At 34.5% G+C, this 19,631-nt stretch overlaps 1 protein-coding gene across 2 annotated transcripts in view; it reads right to left on the bottom strand.

Moving 5' to 3' along the window:
* LOC136033126 (receptor-type tyrosine-protein phosphatase kappa-like) overlaps positions 1 to 19,631 on the bottom strand; it is a gene marked incomplete in the record, with an annotated part of 235,592 nt that overhangs the window by 182,288 nt on the left and 33,673 nt on the right. Inside the window, 2 exon segments of one of the 2 annotated variants that reach the window (XM_065713757.1) lie at positions 3,437 to 3,540; positions 16,938 to 16,994. In XM_065713757.1, coding sequence (XP_065569829.1) covers positions 3,437 to 3,540; positions 16,938 to 16,994 — 161 coding nt within the window. 2 annotated transcript variants of the gene reach the window in all.

Below are 19,631 nucleotides of genomic sequence, written 5' to 3' on the forward strand. Positions count from 1 at the left end.
AAACGAAACTCTAAAAAACGGAATTTCGATGCTAAAGGATATATCAAAAGAATCGGATTTTTATGCTGGTTTCAAATATATAAGTCAAAAATATATAAATATATGACAATAACAAGTTTAGTTATTGTCATCAAAAGTTACGAGCCTAAGAAAAATTGCCTTATTTTGGAAAATAGGGGGTAACACCCCCTAACAGTCACAGGATCTTAACGAAAATTACACCATCGCATTCAGCGTATCCGAGAATCATCTAGGAAAAATTTCAAGGTCCAATCTACAAAAATGTGGAATTTCGTATTTTTTGCCAGAAGACAGATCACAGGTGCGTGTTTATTTGTTTTTTGTTGTTGTTGTTTTTTTTTCCAGGGGTCATCGTATCGACCAAGTGGTCCTAGAGTGTTTCAAGAGGGCTCATTCTAACGGAAATGAAAAGTTCTAGTGCCCTTTTTAAGTGACCAAAAAAATTGGAGGGCACCTAGGCCCCCTCCCACGCTCATTTTTTTCCCAAAGTCAACGGATCAAAATTTTGAGATAGCCATTTTGTTCCGCATAGTCGAAAACCATAATAACTATGTCTTTGGGGATGACTTACCCCCCACAGTCCCTGGGGGAGGGGCTGCAAGTTACAAACTTTGACCAATGTTTACATACAGTAATGGTTACTGGGAAGTGTACCGACGTTATCAGGGGGATTTTTTTGGTTTGGGTGTGGGGTTCAGGGGAGGGGGCTATATGGGAGGATCTCAAACAGTTCGTTACCACGAACTGTTTGATATTTCATGGGGGAAGAGAAATTCAATGAAAAGGGCGCAGGACTTTCTAGCATTACTATAAAAAAAAAACAATGAAAATATAAACATGAAAAAGTTTTTTCAATTGAAAGTAAGGAGAAGCACTAAAACTTAAAAAAGAACAGAGATTATTACGCATATGAGGGGTTCTAAAAATACTTTAGCATAAAGAGCGAGGTATTTAGGAGGAGATAAACACTTCACTCTTTATGCTAAATTTTTTTTAAATAATTTCAACTATTTATTCTACGGCCTTTCTGATTCAGGGGTCATTCTTAAAGAATTGGGATAAAACAAGATTTAGTGTGAAGAGCGAGGTATTAACGAGGGGACCAACCCCCTCATATATATAATCAAAAATATAAGAATATAAAAGTTTGTTACGTAAGTTAATTCTTAAGTTACGTATTTTTTATTACTAATAAAAACGTTCGTTAAAAATAAAAGATCTAGTTGCCTTTTTAAGTAACCGAAAAATTGGAGGGCAACAAGACCTCATTCCCCACCCCTTATTTCTCAAAATCGTCTGATCAAAACTAAGAGAAAGCCATTTAGCCAAAAAAAGAATTAATATGCAAATTTCATTTTAATAATTTATGTACGGAGAGCCAAAATCAGTCACGCATTAATTAAAAAACTTTCAGAAATTAAATAAAAAAAACAAGTTTTTTTAAATGAAAGTAAGGAGCGACATTAAAACTTAAAACGAACAGAAATTACTCCGTATATGAAAGGGGCTTTTCTTCCTCGACACCCCGCTCCTTGCGCTAAAGTTTGATTCTTTCTCGCAACTCTACTTTTTAAAACAATAAAAAACTTTAGCGTAAGGAGCGGGGTGTCGAGGAGGAAAAGCCCCTTTCATATACGGAGTAATTTCTGTTCGTTTTAAGTTTTAATGTCGCTCCTTACTTTCATTTAAAAAAACTTGTTTTTTTTATTTTATATACAGAAAACCATGTTAACTTTGAGGAAGTATTGGAGGGAAAATGGATACATAATTTTGAATTGATAGGGCGAAGGGAGGAGGTAAATTGGAAGACATCAAATGTGCTCAGGCGTTAAATGGTATGTGAAATAGTATGGCTGCAATATCCATCGAAAATATTTGCGGATGGAGTTGAAACTTTCAAGAATTTTCTGTGACTACTTTCAACTGTGACTCTGACTGCTTTTGACTGCAACTCCGTGAATAATTGCGATTGTGACTGACTACTTGCGACGGCAAATACTCGAAATCGTGACTGCAACTACTTGCGGCTACAGCAATGACTACTTGCAACTGCGGCTTCTTGCGAATTTTACTTTTGCTACCACTACTACTACTGTGATTGCTAATGTGACTGCTATTGCAAACGCTACTACTAGTGCTCCAGACACTGCTACTGGTGCTACTATTACTGCAACAACTACAGCTATTAAACTAAATAAAAAGAGTTTTAGTGCATTTAGGTTGTTGAAATAACACATAAAGTGTCTCAAGAACGGAGTGGGATATTAAGTTAAAAAATTTATTAAATAAAGAATTCCAAGGAAAGTTGAAGAGGGTAGAAAACAAATTCAAAAGACACTATGTGCAAACAAATTGTCATTGCAGTGTTTGTACAATATCACAGGAATGGCTGAGGATATTTAGCTAGAACCTTTGGTGCGTGTTGTCGGGATATTGAATTAGAACAAAGGACACTATCCACGTACAAGGTTTTCAAAAGCATATATTTGTTAGATGTAAGGTAAGTTTAGGGGGGGGGGTTGATGTAAGTAAAAAAATATATGCATCCAGTTGACAAAAAGCTGTCAGCGTTTGGTGCATCACGTAAAATTCTCAGGATTGAAAATTGAAGGGCATGTCTTGAGGGATGTTCATATATATCATTTGCACGTTACTAAAAACAAAATGTTTTAAACCGTTTTTCTTTTAGAACGTAAATAAACTCAAAATTCTTGAGATTTTCAGAGAATGAATTTCAAGATATATTAAACTATTAATCCACATGTCATTAGTTATTTTTAGCAATCTTGGTGATAATGGTGATTTTCTTTCTTTTTCGTTGTAGATGTTATGACAAATAAAAAACAAGTCTCTAAATAAAAATTGTTTTCAAGAAAGTGTAAACTATGTTCTGGTATTTAAAAGGCATAGGGAGCGTTGGCTCTACTCCTATTTGTGGTAGTTTATAATCGTTTCAAGTTTGACTTGATTATTTGCTGTAATTTCTGTTCGGTTTGGTTTTAATTCATTTATTGACAGTGATTTATGCTCGTTTTACAATTGAATTTCCATTGGAATTTATTTTTGCTCGTCTTGGGGTTAACGTAACTCTTTTTTTAAATCATTTTTGTAGAAAAACCGTGTTCTAAATTAATCTTAACTAACAAAAAGTTGTAGCTTCGGTCGCTTAGTAGTTAAGCTGTAATATATTAGAAAAACAACTTCCATTCACAACTTCGAACACACACAACTTCAACTTCACAATAACAACTTCGAATTTCCATTCGAATTTACTTTTACTCGTCTTGACCTTAATGTATTTTTTTTTAAAATCATTTTCGTGGAAAAACCATGTTCTAAATCAATCCTAACTAACAAAAAGTTTTAGCTATAGTCGTTAAGTAGTTAAGCTGTATATATTAGAAACACAACTTACGTCAGCCCAGGAGGCATTGATGTAGTCTGGATCTGGATCTAATTCCGTGCTTGCAGCTGCTATTTCGGCAGGGGTGCAATCAAGAACTAATCTATTGTAATCATCTAAAAAGGAATTTTAAATTTCACTGGTAAACTCACAACTCCAAAAAATCACGCGAAATAGCTGAAACAAGAAACATATTTTTATATTCATATCCTAGTGATTTTTTGTTTATTTTTATGTCGGTTTCGGTAAATGGTCTAATGCTCCATACTTTTTTTTTTTTTTTAGCACATCCTTGCAAGCTTCACCTTTGTTGTGCTATTATATAAAGATGATTATTTTCAATAATATTGTTCTAATACTAGTACTACTACATACATCATTGATACAACACTTTTTGGGTTACTGTAACAGAAATGTTGTTGGCCCTAGAAAAGATGAAAGACTAAAACAACACGGATATTTCGGCTGTATGCCAACTCGGCGTCCTCAACACAAGAGAAACAAAGATAAAAAGAAAAAACACTAAATTAAAAACAAATAAAACCACCACCAATATTAATAAAATACATTTGTCGCTACTGACAAAAGAAGACATTAGAGTTACTTCAATGAGTACATCAAAGCAACTGAGGAAAAATTAAAAAAATTAAAAATTAAGTTAATTATTCTGTTGCGAAATAATCCTCTTGTTAGCTATTATTGAAGCAATTCTTTTTGGTCCAGTAGATAATCTAGTCCCCTGGTGATTATGTAAAGCCTTATTTCCCTTATTGACTATTGGTTTATTTTCAAAAAACCCTAGCCGTGGCCTCATCAAATTGTTCAAAATGCTGAGGAAATGTTCATTAGTTACCAGATTAAATTCATTGACAGAATAATTAAAAAAATAAACACATTAAACATAACAATAGTGTTATTGGAGTTTCGCAGTCTTCAGAATTAAATGTGTCTAGTCTTAAAGTTTCATTTCTTTGCCTTATGTACCCAATTTTGGGGAGATACTTAAAAGAACTTTGCGAAACATAACATTGATACATGCTTCCAATCGGTGAGACCAATAGGTAGTTTCCTTAATTCCCGGAAGGATTTAACGCGGATAAATTTAATTAGTGGTGTGTACAAAATTCCTTGTTTTTACGGAAAGTTTTATATTGGTAGATCTCACCAGCAATTTCTTGAAAAGTTTATTGAGCATCGCAACTCAATAGAAAAAAATAATCATCTGGGGACTAGATTACCTACTGGACCAAAAAGAGATGCTTCAACTATAGCTAACAAGAGGATTATTTCGCAACAAAATAGTTAACTCAATTTCAATTTTTTTAATTTTTTCCTCTGTTGCTTCGATGTACTCATTGAAGTAACTCTAATAGCTTCTTTTCCCTACGTGGATCAGTTGCGACAATTGTATTTTATTCATATTATTGTTGGTTTTATTTGTTTTTAATTTAGTGTTTTTTTTTTCTTTTTATCTTTGTTTCTCTTGTGCCGAGGACGCCTAGTTTTCATACAGGCGAAATATCCGCGTTGTTTTAGTCTTTTATTTTACTAATAAAAGCGTTCGTTAAAAATTAAAAGCTCTAGTTGCCTTTTTAAGTAACCAAAAAATTGGAGGGCGGCTAGGCCTCCTTCTCCACCCCTTATTTCTCAAAATCGTCTGATCAAAACTAAGAGAAAGCCATTTAGCCAAAAAAAATATTAGTATATAAATTTAATTTTAATAATTTATGTGCGGAGAGCCAAAACCAAACATGCATTAATTCAAAAACGTTCAGAAATTAAATAAAAAAAAGCTTATTTTTTTAGCTGAAAGTAAGGAGCGACATTAAAACTTAAAACGAACAGAAATTACTCCGTATATGAAATGGGTTGTCCCCTGTGCAATCCCTCGCTCTTTACGCTAAAGCTTTTAATTGTTTTAAAAAGTAGAATTGTGACAAAGAGTCAAACTTTAGCATAAAGAGCGAGGGATTGTGGAGGGGACAACCCATTTCATATACGGAGTAATTTCTGTTCGTTTTAAGTTGTGATGGTTAAGTGATGGGTAAGTGATGGGTAAGACTAAACTTGATGAAACTTATATATTTAAAATCAGCATCAAAATGCGATTCTTTTGATGTAGCTATTGATATCAAAATTCAATTTTTTAGAGTTTTGGTTACTATTGAGCCGGGTCGCTCCTTACTACAGTTCGTTACCACGAATTGTTTGATCTTTTCTTTCTACTGGCCGAAGTCTCGTTTGTTGTCTTTTCATTGAGTTTTACCTCTCTCTGTTGTTTATTTTTTGGTCTTATTGTGTGATTTTTTAGGGGGGAAGCTCTATGGATGACTAGGAACCATAAGAATTGGAAGATGGCTCACTTAAACGGAAATTCACTTGCAGTACTGTTTAGAGTAAGAAGAGTCATCACGCCTTAGCAAAACGACGATCTCTGCCGCTTTGAACAATAAAATGTTGTTCAAACCAATATTGAACAGATCTCTGGAGAGATTTTGATCAGTACCAATAAGAAAAACCATGCAGAAAAAAATGAGCAAAAGCACAAAATCTAACGCGCCATTGGAACTACCCAGTGATCAACACCCAGTTTCGCAAATAAATTTTCTTTATGCATTATGCTTTATTAAAACAATTGTAATATATAGGTACAAAAAGCCCCTTATTTTGCTATTATTTTATCTGCAAAGCAGGTAGAATAAAAATTTGCAGTTCATACTTTGACTTACTACCTTAAAGTTTTTTTCTCACCAGCGTTGTCAGTGTAGAGGGAACAAGATTCCAGTGCCATAAGCCGTCTTCAGAGTGATATATTTTTGGGCAAGAGTTAGATATTCATTTCGTTTCCTGACATTAGTAGTTGGGTTAAAACCGAACATTAGTCGGGCGGGTGCTTGAGCAGGCAAGTAAAGAAGGTTACGAGAAAACGTAAAGGGAAAGAATCGAGCTGGTCAGATAACTATGGCTAATGGGAGTGTCGAAAAATCTCTGAGCACCGTACCCTGTCTAACCATCTGAAATGTTTGGTCTCGCGTAGGTGCTTTATCTGAACAGCATTTACCTTCATTATCAGGATCTGGCTTATGAGCCACATCAGTGACGAGTACAGTACATCACTGGATTCCGAGGCAGGGAAGATTCATGTTTCGATGAGGCGGCTATTTTGTGGTTTATGAAATATTGTCTTAGTCTGCCAGATACTAAGAGCAGTAATAGAATAATTGTTGCTCGTTCTGCTTTGCTTCCCTACCGCTTGAAAACTGGCACAAGTGTGCCAGTCTTCCAATTTGATTGGATCATTTTGCATTGCCACAAACTACTGAACAACATTTGCATCTAGATGACTATGGATGGACCATCATTCTTCAGGAATTTTGACGTTAAACAAAATACTCTTGGTGATTTGTTGTTCTTCAGCTTTTATATGGCAGATTTAGTTTCTTCTGCTGTACAATTAGCCTCTTCCACGATAATAAAGATTGCAGCAGCAGAAAGCTAGTCTTCAATTTGGCTGGGCGGCTGCAACTTTGGTAGTTTCTTAAAGTGGCCCTCCCAAAGGTAGGGGCACAGTGACTGGTCATGTACATTTTTTCCAGGTTTTTGGATGAACACATAGGCGCAATTACTAGCTCAAAAAAAGGGAAGGCTATTATAGCCCAAAATCTAACTATTTTTCCTGGCAAGTTTATTAATTTTTTAATCCAAATATCGAAGGTTCGAGTTCGATTGGTAAAAAGAGGAAATAATTACAATCGGCACATATGGTAACCTACACATAAGCGTAGGTTAAAACCGGAACAAGAGCCCAACGAAACGACCCAACCGTGTATACTGTGACACTGAAACAAGAGTTGAAATCTATCCAGACCTTTCAAGGGAGCTGGTCAAAGACACTGGACGGATATGTCAGTATGTTCAGTCAGACAATCAAGAGAATTAGCTGTCTTTGGCCTGTCGTATTGCAAATTTCCTCAGTCAGAACAGTTCACCATTTTAGTGAACTCCTAAATGTCATAATCAAAAGCCATTATGCTGCATTGGCAGTCTGAAGCAAAGAAGAAAAAACGGTAGGAAAAAAAGAATCACCGGTAATCAGAGAAATTTTTCCGATATTTTTCTTAAAAGTCACAAAGCGTCTACGAGAACAGATTTAACTAAAAAATAAAAATTAGAAGGAAAAACAAATAGTAACATTCAGGACGAGTGTTCGACTTTCAAATCAGCTAACGACATGATTTTGACTTTTGAAGGTTGTCACTTCAACAGAAAACTCAAACAAAGATAAACATTACAAAAACTTCCCTGTAGAATAATTAAACACAAAGCACAGGTTTGTAAAAAAAAAGCAGTTATGGATGAGCATAGGTAGACTAAATCAGTTATAGGGAGAACCCATTTTAGCAACAGGCTATTTACCCGGGTGGGACCTGATTTCATGGATGATGCTTAGCTTGTTATTTGTTTGAACCACCCACACCTGCAATGCCGTAGTGTGCTAGAATTTCTGTACCCGCAGGCATCTAAATGTAACTTTTTAATACAAGGAGAAACATTTAATTGCCACAAGGTATTGAACCCATTTAATATGCATTTAGAGTTTAACATACTATAAGAGACTAAAGGTTTAACTCTGTTTAAATAAATATAATCGAAAAAGGAAAATTCTTTTTTATAATAAATAAAATTGAATAAGTAAAAATTGAATAGTATAATTTTTATTTTCAAAAGAGAATATTTATAATTTCCTTTCAATTAAGCGCCAATGACTCAGTAGGCTTTATATTTTTACAGTTAGGGAAGGTGGCATTACCTAAATTCTTGTTTGTGGAGAAACTAAATTTGTCGCGAAAAGTTTTGGGAAGAAATAAAAATTAAACTGAACATTTGATATATGATGATATCAGCAGCTAAAAAACTCATCATTTTAAAATTTAATTTTACTGTAATCTCATTTTTATTTTCGATTTTGTAATATGTACGTAAGAAAATGTTTGTAATATAATTCATTTTCAGTAAAGCACGAATGACGCAGTAGTTTTAGACTTTTACAGTACGTAAGAAAAGTACGAATAAGTACGTAAGAAAATATTTTTAGTATAATTCATTTTCAGTAAAGCGCCAATGACGCAGTAGGTTTTAGACTTATACAGTTAGGGTAGGAGGCAGTGCCCAAACTCTTGTTTGCAATGATTTTTGTTCGTTTCAATCTTGATTCGCATATTTAATTAAGCTTTATTCGTTTTAAGATTTATTCATTCATTTATATTAGTACATGTTGTATGTTTGTTTGCTTTGATTGTTTATTTAATTTCTGTTCATTTTGGGTTTCATCTATGCTAAAATAGTAAAATGTTTTTGTTCGTTTTAAGCTTGATTCGCATATTCAACTATACCTATACTCGTTTTAAGGTTTATTTATTCATTTATATTAGTACAACAAAAGAATAAAAACGAAAGTAATACGAAACCAGAAGAATGGAACAACAAGAACAGTGCAAGAAGGGATAAGAAAACCAAAAACAATATTTCTTTTAAGAGGAAATCAAAAACCATTGACCCCCCCCCCTCGACCTCCCACACAAAAAAGCAAACTAAATGCATTTAAGCTACTCCAACCCCATCCAAGTAATAAGAGACCAGCATAATGCAAGTTAGATTTTAATTACTTTTAGTTTTATTGACGAGAAATTCTGGCATTCCCCTTCTCTTCTTCACTTGATTAGTTGCAATTCCTTTTTCCTTGGTGTTAGACGTTTCTGTTTTTTTCTGGTTTTTATCGGCATAGACCATAAGATATAAGAAAGTTAATTTCAAAAAGTGACTATCACAAGCCCCGAAGGACAGAGTTCACCTCGTTTGACGTATCTAAAGATATTAGTGTTTTTTTTATCTTCGTTTGTCCTTTTTCGGTGGCTGGCGTTAATCCCCCTCTGGATTTTAAAAAAGGGACTAGAGCTCTTAAATTCTTATCCAATGAGTACACTCCAAAGTTTCTACGACCTTCGGATAGAGGTGTGGATGAGCAAGAGACAGTCCTCCTCCTTTACGGAATAAATTCTTCTCAATTTGAAAGTATACCAGTGGAAACGTATATTTGGAAAAGTATATTTGGAAAATACATTTTGAAAAGTATACCAGTGGAATTGTCATGACAAAAACCCTGAGTAACTGATTTACCGTTCTATATCTCAATAACCATCTCAAAGTAGAAGCAAGATCTAAACAATTTTATTCTTATTTAGGACCTGGTTCCATTAGACAGTACCTGTGCAGTCTTCACTGTAAAGGTTCCGAACATATATCCTGTAATATAAGGACCAAAATAAACTGTTAGAAGACGGGCCAGTAGCTCTGGCCAAGTCCTTAAAAGGCGCGAGATTGAAGACAGGTTTATCGAAGTCATGTAACCATTATTTGAATTTTGTTTAAAGCTTGGGTTCGTTTAAGCACCCATCAGCCAGGTTCGCAAATAAAAAGGGAGCACATACAGTCCAAGATACACTATAATACTGAGGAGAAAATTTAAGCCCAAAAATAGCGAGATTTGAAGCATCGTAGCGCAAAAACCGGCCATGCAGGTTTTTAGTCATTCGTCCTAGGAAACTTGAAATTTAATATCCAGTTGGCAGAAAACACCCCAGCCTGGCAACACAGGTCATATATATTATTTCCGCTCGCATTTTAAAGATACGTCTTAGTCTGAGTTTCTAGACCTGAGTGCGCGAGGAGAATCTTGTTTCTGGATCCTATGCCATTTTTCTTGAGGAACTCTTGAAGCTCGCATTCATTGCTGTCAAAAAGGGCTCTACACTAAATCGTTTTGAGCTCTTTGGTTAGTTGTGTATTAGGGGCACCACTAAGAGGATGTACATATCACCTTCCCTCTATATTTTAAAATATTAAAAATAATTCTGTTATTTTCATTGAAAATGTTAAAATAAAATCTGATTTAAGCCAACTTTGATGCAGAAAAATACCCTTGTTTTTATTCTAATTTAAAAATCTGAAGAAAATGTTTTTCAATTCCCTATACTTTTGTGAATTAGAACCCTCTATATGATGTCACCTTTCAGCGAAGGTTGGCTTCCCGTCTAAAATCAATGATGGCAAAGTAATCGTTGCAGGTCTAGTGTGTATCCCCACGTTGCTTTATTCCAGCAACGCTAGTAGTAGCTGCAAAAACATTCTGTTTAAATCCCGAATAAGAACTAAAATGACGTCCCAGTAACAAAGACCATCGACATGGATCTGCCTTACCATAGCTTCAAATTGATGTATTTTTAAATTTCCAAGAATTTTAACCTTTCCTAGATAGTATACCACTATAGATTACAACTTTAATTTTCCAATAAATATTCAATAGAATATTTATTCTATTATTCTCATTTAGAATATTAGACACCCCTCATGCCTCTATGATGTCATCTCTCAGCAAAGGTTGGCTTCCCGTTTAAAATAAATGATGGCAAAGCAATCGTTGCAGGTCTAGTGTGTATCCCCACGTTGTTTTACTCTAGCAACGCTGGTAGTAGCTGCAAAAACATTCTCTTTAAATCCCAAATAAGAACTAAAATGACGTTCCAGTATTAAAGACCATCTTCATGGATCTGCCTTACCATAGCTTCAAATTGATGTGTTTTTCAATTTTCAAGAACTTTTACCTTTCCAAACTAGTGTACCATTATAGATTACAAATTTTATTTTCCAATAAATATTCAATAGAATATTTATTCTATGATTCTCATTTAGAATATTAGACGCCCCTCATGCTTCTATGATGTCATCTCTCAGCAAAGGTTGGCTTCCCGTTTGAAATAAATGATGGCAAAGCAATCGTTGCAGGTCTAGTGTGCTACTACCAGCGTTGCTTTATTCCAGCAACGCTAGTAGTAGCTGCAAAAACATTCTCTTTAAATCCCAAATAAGAACTAAAATGACGTCCCAGTAATAAAGACCATCGTCAGGGATCTGCCTTACCATAGCTTCAAATTGATGTATTTTTAAGTTTCCAAGAATTTTTACCTTTACGAACTAGTATACCACAATAGATTACAACTTTAAGTTTCCAATTAATATTCAATAGATCCAATCACTTACTCTTCAGTTCCTTTATTAGCTTTTGTAAGTCAAACTTTAATAAAAAAAAATAATAAGTGTATACCTTTTGTCTAAGAGGAATACAATTCCTTAATCCCAGCAGAGGGAAAGTATTCCCGTTCTTCCCCTTATCTCAGAGACTTTTAGTTTTCATTTTTGTTTGTATTACTGTTCTAAAGCCGCGCTGTTATTACTTTCACCTCATTAACCTTGTTATGATAGAAAACACTGTTTTCCGTATCTACGGTGGGAAGATCAAAAGCAAAAGACGTACACAATAGCCTTCTTAAATGCAGAAAGATCTCCAGACGAAGTCATAAATTCGAAAGTTTATAGTAGAGAATATATTTTACCTGAGAAAATTGGGTTGGATAATCTTTTCAAAAAAAAGAGGCTATATTTAAACTTACAATGAGCAGAAATAAATTCATCCAATAATTCAAACTTAAAACGAACAGAAATGACAATCAATAAATAAATGGTATTCAAAATTGAATGAATAATCAGATGAACTGCAAAGGTAAATTATGTTGATATAGATGTTGAGAACCAACAAAATCCAAATGACTAATCAGATCAACCGTTAAACAAACAAAGACTACCACAAGCAGGAGTAGGGTCACCCATTCCTGACCTTCTCAAGACCAGAGCGGTATATGAACTCTATAAAAAAAAAAAAAAAAAAATATTTCACAGTTTTTCCAATATCGTTTATATTACAAAAAAATAAAAAATTGCTGAGAGCTCAGAAATTAATATCATTATATTTGGTTGTAAAAAACAACAATATCTAATAATATTACAAAGCTAATCAGGATGTGTAAATGAAAGTGGTGGCATTCTTCTGAATCAAACCGTTTAAACAGCCGAAGTTTCGTTTGCATCTTATTGAAAACGATTTGTATTTTGAATGGTGTGTTATTTATTGATAAAAAAAAAGGAAAAATAGAAAACCATTAAACTGATTAACATTAATAAAAAGAAAGCGGATGAAAATAGACTGATTGTTCAATATATAAAGATGGTATTTCCTGGAAGTCTCAACAATTTTTATGAAAGAGAAAACGTTTATGATGTTTTCTGTCTTCAGTAAATCCCAAATAAAACTCCTCGTTAGGCTACTAAAGGTAGTAGCCGTATTCCACTTCGGTAATTAATATTCACTTTAAATTTGATTGATTATTTATTTTAATTTCTGTAATTTTTGATTAATCTATTCCTGTATCTGCGTCTAATTTATTCTCTAATATCATTTTCTATTTATTTTAAGCTTAAGTTATTATGTGACCTTGTTTTGTTTACATTATGTTTTATTGTGACTTTTTACCTTTCTTGGAACCGCTTCTCGTTTCATAAACGTTCCCGAAACCTTTGAATTTCTTTGATGGTTCGATTAACAAGCTAGTGCCCAAACTTTGGATCGAAAGAGACCTGGCCTAGGTAACGAAGAACCGATTTTACTTTTAACATTTGGGAAGCTCTTAAATGATTTTAAAGACCTTTCTCTGCCATTCATCAGATTTCCCAAATAAAAAGCTTTAATAAAATACCCTAACATTAAGCAAAAATATTGACGGTTGAAAAAGTTTCCGGCTGCAGGAAACTTTTTCCTGACGTTTCGGAGGACGTTACGGCTGCAGCTCAGCTCTGAGATGTCTGGCGAGGTTTCGTAGACGCCCTATGCGCCACCCCTGGCTCTAGAGGATCTAAGGGCTAAGGTAAGGAAAAATTTTGCAGTTCAGGTATTATGTCATTTACAGCATCAGAAATTAAGGCCAATAAAACAGCCAAGGTAAGGTTGAATGGGGATCTGGATCAGCTTTAAGACAACAAAAAGTGGACTCTAGACCTCGCCTATTAGTATACTCAGACTAATTAATTGAGCAGTGCACCTCACACCAAGCAATAACTACGAATATTCAGGTAATATCTCTGCTGGACAAGAAAAACATTTACGATCTGTTAGCTTAGAAGTCTTACTATCTCAAAAATTAAACAGCAAAGTTGAACTTCCCTGAACATATAAACTTTCATAGTGTTCAAAAGTAGATCTTTTAAGTTGACTCTATATTGACTTTTCCCTGTTGAGTTTCTGTGCAAAGTATTATTTAAATTGTGTATAATTCTTCATGAAACTGGGGAATACCCCCGCTCCGATAATTAAAAATATTTAACCTGACAATACACTATGACAGGGTTCTATAAAATTTGCCCCAATTTTAATTAAAATTGCAAATCCCGTTGCTTCTAGTTTTTCCAATTTTTGTAAAATAAGAATATGCAACACACCGTCTTTAAACTATCGGTGAAATATTGTAATTTATAACGGTGTAGAACGGTTTAAAGCAAACGGTGTAAAAACGGTGTAACAACGATGAAACATTGTAAGAACAGTGAAACATCGTCCATTAATAAAACGATCCATTTGTGTGTGAAAAGTTAATCTTAAATGTCTTGTCTTCTTGTACATTGGTTGCAGACTTTAGACAGACCTATGCAGTTTCAAGGTCGCTTTTATTGTGGTTATTTTATGCAAATAATGTTTTGTCGTCGCTTTCGAGTTACTTTTTGTTTGTTAAATATAAAAGTGCACATTATGCAACATCAACAGCAAAACAAAAGTGTAAAAATCAGTCAAAAAATACAAGGTAATTTTCCCTACAAAAGCTGAATGGCCTGTAAATTAAAAATAGATACACACGCTATTAAAACCCTAATTCATAAATAGTAAGTAAGAAAATAAGTGAGAGATAGGTAGGGATAGCTCCAGAAGTGAAAAAGAGATTAAAAGAGGAGGATAGACAAAGAGGAGGGGGGAGGAAGGCAGAAATATTCTCTATATTTTTTTGGTATAATTTGTATAGACAGTATACATGTTACTGTGGATGTCCGGAATCAGGTTAATGTCGACATTAGCATCCGGAATCTATATCCGGAATTCACCTTTCTCTGCTTGGATTCAGTTAGCTTTGCAAATCAGCTTTTTCAGTTTTATGAAAGCTTTGATGGTAAAAGTAAAAGTTAGATTACGTCAGATTATGTTATAAATGTCAGAAATGGATTCAAAACCTAACGTGTCAGCATAAAACCTTGCATAAAGTTGAAAAAATTGACTGACAACGCTGACTATATCAAAGGAGAAAAAAAAATTATTTCGGAAATTCACCGGTGAATGTCGACATTCACCAATTTCAGACAATCATGTAAACATGTATACGTAATTATGCGAGATCTGACTTTTTAATACTTTCGGCTGGAACTAGACGATGATCCATCCTGCTCGGCATCAATGGACAATGGGATGACTGACAAAGTCGAAGAAGATCTACCACCACCAGCCTCTTCTGCAATATTCAGCCAGTCCTTATCCCAATGACGTCCGTGCCGGCAGAAGTCACCCCAAGGATCTATGTCATTTTTGAATGTCTGCCAGAGATTCTTTCTTTTTCCACCTAGTCTCCTCGTCCAGTTGGAAGGGGGTTGCAGGTGAGCACATCGTGAGATATGCTGGTCTTCGTAGTATGTGTCCCAGGAATTTCAGTCGTTGTTGTTTCATGATTAGCGAGAGTGAGGCCTTCTGGGCACAACGCCTTCGAACCTTAGCGTTTGATATATGAGACCATCGGCTAACCCATAGTATGTGCCTCATGCAGCAATGGTTGAATACTTCTAGTGAACATGTTTCTTCGGCCTTTAAAGGCCAAATTTCACAGGCGTACAGCAGGATTGATCAAACAGTTGCCTTGTAGACGTTCAGCTTCGTTTTGATGCTAATTCATGTCTATTCCAGAGTGACTTCTTCGTGCTTGTGAAGACACCCCATGCCTTTCCTATTCGATCGCGTATAGAACAATAAAAAATGCTGCTCTGGTAATAGTGACGCTGAAACAAGTTCTAGCGTGCTTCTGAAGGGTTGTAAATGCTTATTTTTCTGTTTGTAAATGAAATATAATGGTTATTGTCTTATGTTTCTGAATGGTTTTCTATGGAAATTTGTTAATATCACCAAATTGGTAGTTTCTACTAAATTAGACTAGGCCCAAACATGCTTCACGACCAATTTTTTTTAAACCGTTGTTCAACAGCCCGTTGAGCAGAACCTATCTTCAAATTCATTCGGCAATCTTAGTTTATGTTATTTAGCAGCTAAAGAAGGCAAAGTGTTGTTTGTTTTAATAGTGCATTGATTTAATTATTGTTGTAAACATTTAGTTTTCTTTGGTCCCTCAGTGCATCCCTATTTATTCATCGTAACGCAGAATAGCTAGCACAACATTCTTTTGTTCTCCAGTAGATAGAATTAAAATAAAATCTTATTATAATATAAATAGGTTTTCTATCATCCAACGTTTTATCATGAACAGACCTTTAAGTTTGATTTCTTAAAATTTCTTTTCTTTAAATATCACACTCTTGTACTATCCTTAAAGGTCATCAGCATCAACTTTAAAATTTTCAAGAAATTTTTTAACCATTGTTCGAAGAAGGGCTTATATTAAAATCAACGGTATAGAAATTTCTCCTATCGCTGATAAATTTTCCCGATTGAGAAGATACAGCTAAATTCCAATTGACAGGAACTCAAGAAATCTTGCCTTGTGTAGCTTTAGCGCTTTGAGGATAGCACTTTCGAATCGTTGATAGTAAGAACAAATGATCAAATTTCGCAGACAAGTCTTAGGAGGAGGGGGGATTTTGAACTGACCTTTTTCTCCATGCCTCATTCCAGAAATTTCAAGACTTTACATTATCTTTGAAATTACTATTATTTTACACATAGTTCAAATAATATCAGTTTATTAAGTTTTAACCCCCCCCCCCCTCTGCTGAAACTTTGCTCCTCTAAAAAAACACTTGTTTGCCTGCTGACCTAGGGTCAGCCCTGGGTATATAACGATATCCTGATTCACTGCCTTTGGCTGAGAGTGCAATGCGTGGTTGGGGGCAAATCATCCGACACTTCCCGTATTTCTCCATAAGATTTCTCCATGTACCCATTTAGCTCTGGCTCGACTCTTGCTGAGCTTACAGAGTCAAATCATTGGCCACCATACCAAACAAATATCCAACGACAACCAATTGGTTAGGAAGGCCGAATGGTCAAGGCACTTTGGATTCGCACAAATGGATTTAGAGGTCAAGTCAAAGCTGAGTGATGATGTCTTTGAGTTCCTACCTTGACCCCTACAGAAAGGAAAGCACTACCGTTTGGCCCTTCCGAGACATTGGTATATTTATCACCGAATTTGTTCTTAAAATGACACCCATTAATCCTGTTCACAATAATTGGTTTATATTTATAGTACCGAGAATAAAAACAAAGTAATATGCTAGCTCCAAAATAGTACATGCCTGGAAAGGTTTAAACAAGACAACAACGCAGAAAATACTGCCCTTTTGGACTATTGGTACTTACGCATTAAAGTGACCAAACTGTTGTCCCTGATATATTGTAATGCCGGCTTCTCTGTGCCTAATTGGAGATAATTCGTTTAGCCTGACTGAGATAAACTACCATACAGGTATATTTTAATTAAATATTTAATATATAGGGTTGTCTAGGTTAGGCTAGGTAATAATTGTGATGTGTTCCGTGGCGTCTTGCTTTCTATAAGTCTCTGTTAAAGTTTCCGTAATTTTGTTACTAAAGTGTTATATTTTCATCATATTTCGGTATATCATTAGAGCTAACCTAACTTCACTTCTTCGGTGTGGTCTCTATAATACATAAGTACCGGCCAATTTTTTCTTCACGTTTCATTTGCTAAGAATTGGGCATCCGATTTCAATGTTTCGCTGGACGCTTCAAGAGTTTTAGGGCACAACTTAAACTCAACTGAAGGGCACAACAACACAACTTAAAGCGTTAACTTGTTGGCATGGAATACGGTTTTAAACCGTGAATATTGAAAGATTTTGAGGGACATTAAGATTTAATCATTAATCATTTATCATTTAATCATTACTTGGTGCTTATTTGTGCTCTTTTATGTCCTTTCTGGCATACACTAGGGAATCGCTTGCACACAGATGCATTTAATTCTTTTTTTTACACAAAGAATGACTATTGTGCAAAAATATAGGGAATAAAGAAGATTTATTTTTTAAAGGAAAGGAGGGGCAGTGTATTTTAGAAACATTAAAAGTGCTAAGGATGCTATTTTGTGTTTAGCCTTGCATCTTTGCATTTATACCAATACGATCCAGCTAATGACAGCATTGGATGTAGAGTTGTTAGTTACTTCGTTCTTTTTTCATAAAAAACAAGTTTTTTCAACTGAAAGTAAAGAGCAACATTAAAAAATAAAACAAACAGAAATTACTATGTATAAGACGGGTTCGCTCCCTTTTCGATATCTCACTCTTTATGCTATAGTTCAAATTTTGTTCCTAGTCTTTAAGAATGATCCCTGAATCACAAAGGCCGTTTAATTAAAATAAATAGCTCTTTTGAAAGTGCTAAAAATACTTTAGTGGTGAGAGCAAGGTATTGACGAGGGGGTGAACCCCCTCATATACGTAATAATTTCTGTGCGTTTTAGGTTTTAATGTTGCTCCTTACTTTCAGTTGAAAAAACCTGATTTTTATTTATTTTTGATCGTTTTTCAAATAAAGCTGGGATATCCGACACCCCTTTTATGGAAAATTCTCCTCCCCGGTGACTTTCTTGTCCTTGTAATTTATTGCAAAAGGTTTTAAATTGTATTTTGTACTTAATCAAGGAGCTCATCTGTTTATATAGTCTACGAGTATTTACTACGATTTACCTGCCTCTATCTGTTATTTTTTCGTTTTTTTTTGTTCTTTTATATTTTACTTTGCCTTCTTTTTTCTCCAAGTAAATTTTATTTTAACACGAGAAGCCTTGTAATAATTGAAATTCTGTAGCCTTAGAGGAAGTTACTAATTTTACCAGCTTTATTTTACAGATTTTGCAGATTTCGCCTTAGAGCATAGCTGTTGGTGTATAACAACTCTAGCGTCTACTATCAGCGCACAAAAGTATGTATAGAAATAATAAAGATATAAAAATTTACTTTCTTAATTTAAATTCTGTAAGCAAGAAGTGAAGAAAAGTGTTTAAACCTTCTATTTCTCCTCTGAATACATCGTCGTTAGTATAAAATCAGAAAAAAAAATACAGAAAAAAGGATCTGTTCCCCCCCCCCCCCATGTGTTTCTCATACTCTCCTAAAAAAACAGCAGAGAAATTAAGGCTATACGTGTGCTTCCCGTCTGTTTTAATAGTTTTGCTTTAAATTATAACGTAAATAATGCCGATGTGCATTCCAGTTTTGTGGAAACACGGGATTTGGCACGGTAATGAAAAATATCAGGAAGCGAGATGAAATTAGAAAACTATTCTAAAGGGTGTATCAAAGCAGAAACAATTCAGTAAATAATATGTGGCGATAAAATATAACAAAGATAATGCAAATTCAGACAGGAAAAGTTAAATTTTGTTTAGTATAAACAAGCAAAAGACGTTGTGTGAAAGGTGTCATTTGCTCCTGAGAAATTTTTTTAATTAAAATATTTTGTTGATTAGCTATCTAAAAAACAAAAAACATCGATATGGTATAAAATACCAGCAGATAAATAGGTAGTTTTGATCCATTTTCAACACAAGTTTGCAAACTGCAGAAATGGTTTTATTCAACTACCGTTACAGACAAAAATTGGACTGATTTAACCCTCATGAAAGTAATTTCTTCAACGTAAAATTCAGCATCCTAAGTGAAATTTGTCTGTTGTCAGTACATAGAGCAGATATTGCACTTCCAAATATTAGACATTTTCAATTTAACGCTCAAGCTTAGACAACTAGGGACTTAGTTTTTAGAACTAAGTAGTGTAACTTGAATAGTATAACCAAACTTAAGTTACTACTAAACCTCTTAAGTAGTGACTTAAGTAGTTTAGTAATATATAACTTAAGTAATATAACTTAAGACCCAATTTTATGCTCGAGCCTAGTTACTTAGGGCTTAGTAACGTAGTAACTACATTTAACTCTGTGGTTCGATCTGTGTCGTAAAAACACGGTGGGGAGGTAACAAAAAACTTGGTTTTAAAGCATTTTTTCAGCCGATGTTGACAAACAGTCAC

Source organism: Artemia franciscana, chromosome 11, assembly GCF_032884065.1.
Source record: "Artemia franciscana chromosome 11, ASM3288406v1, whole genome shotgun sequence".
In the NCBI taxonomy this organism is placed as follows: domain Eukaryota; kingdom Metazoa; phylum Arthropoda; class Branchiopoda; order Anostraca; family Artemiidae; genus Artemia; species Artemia franciscana.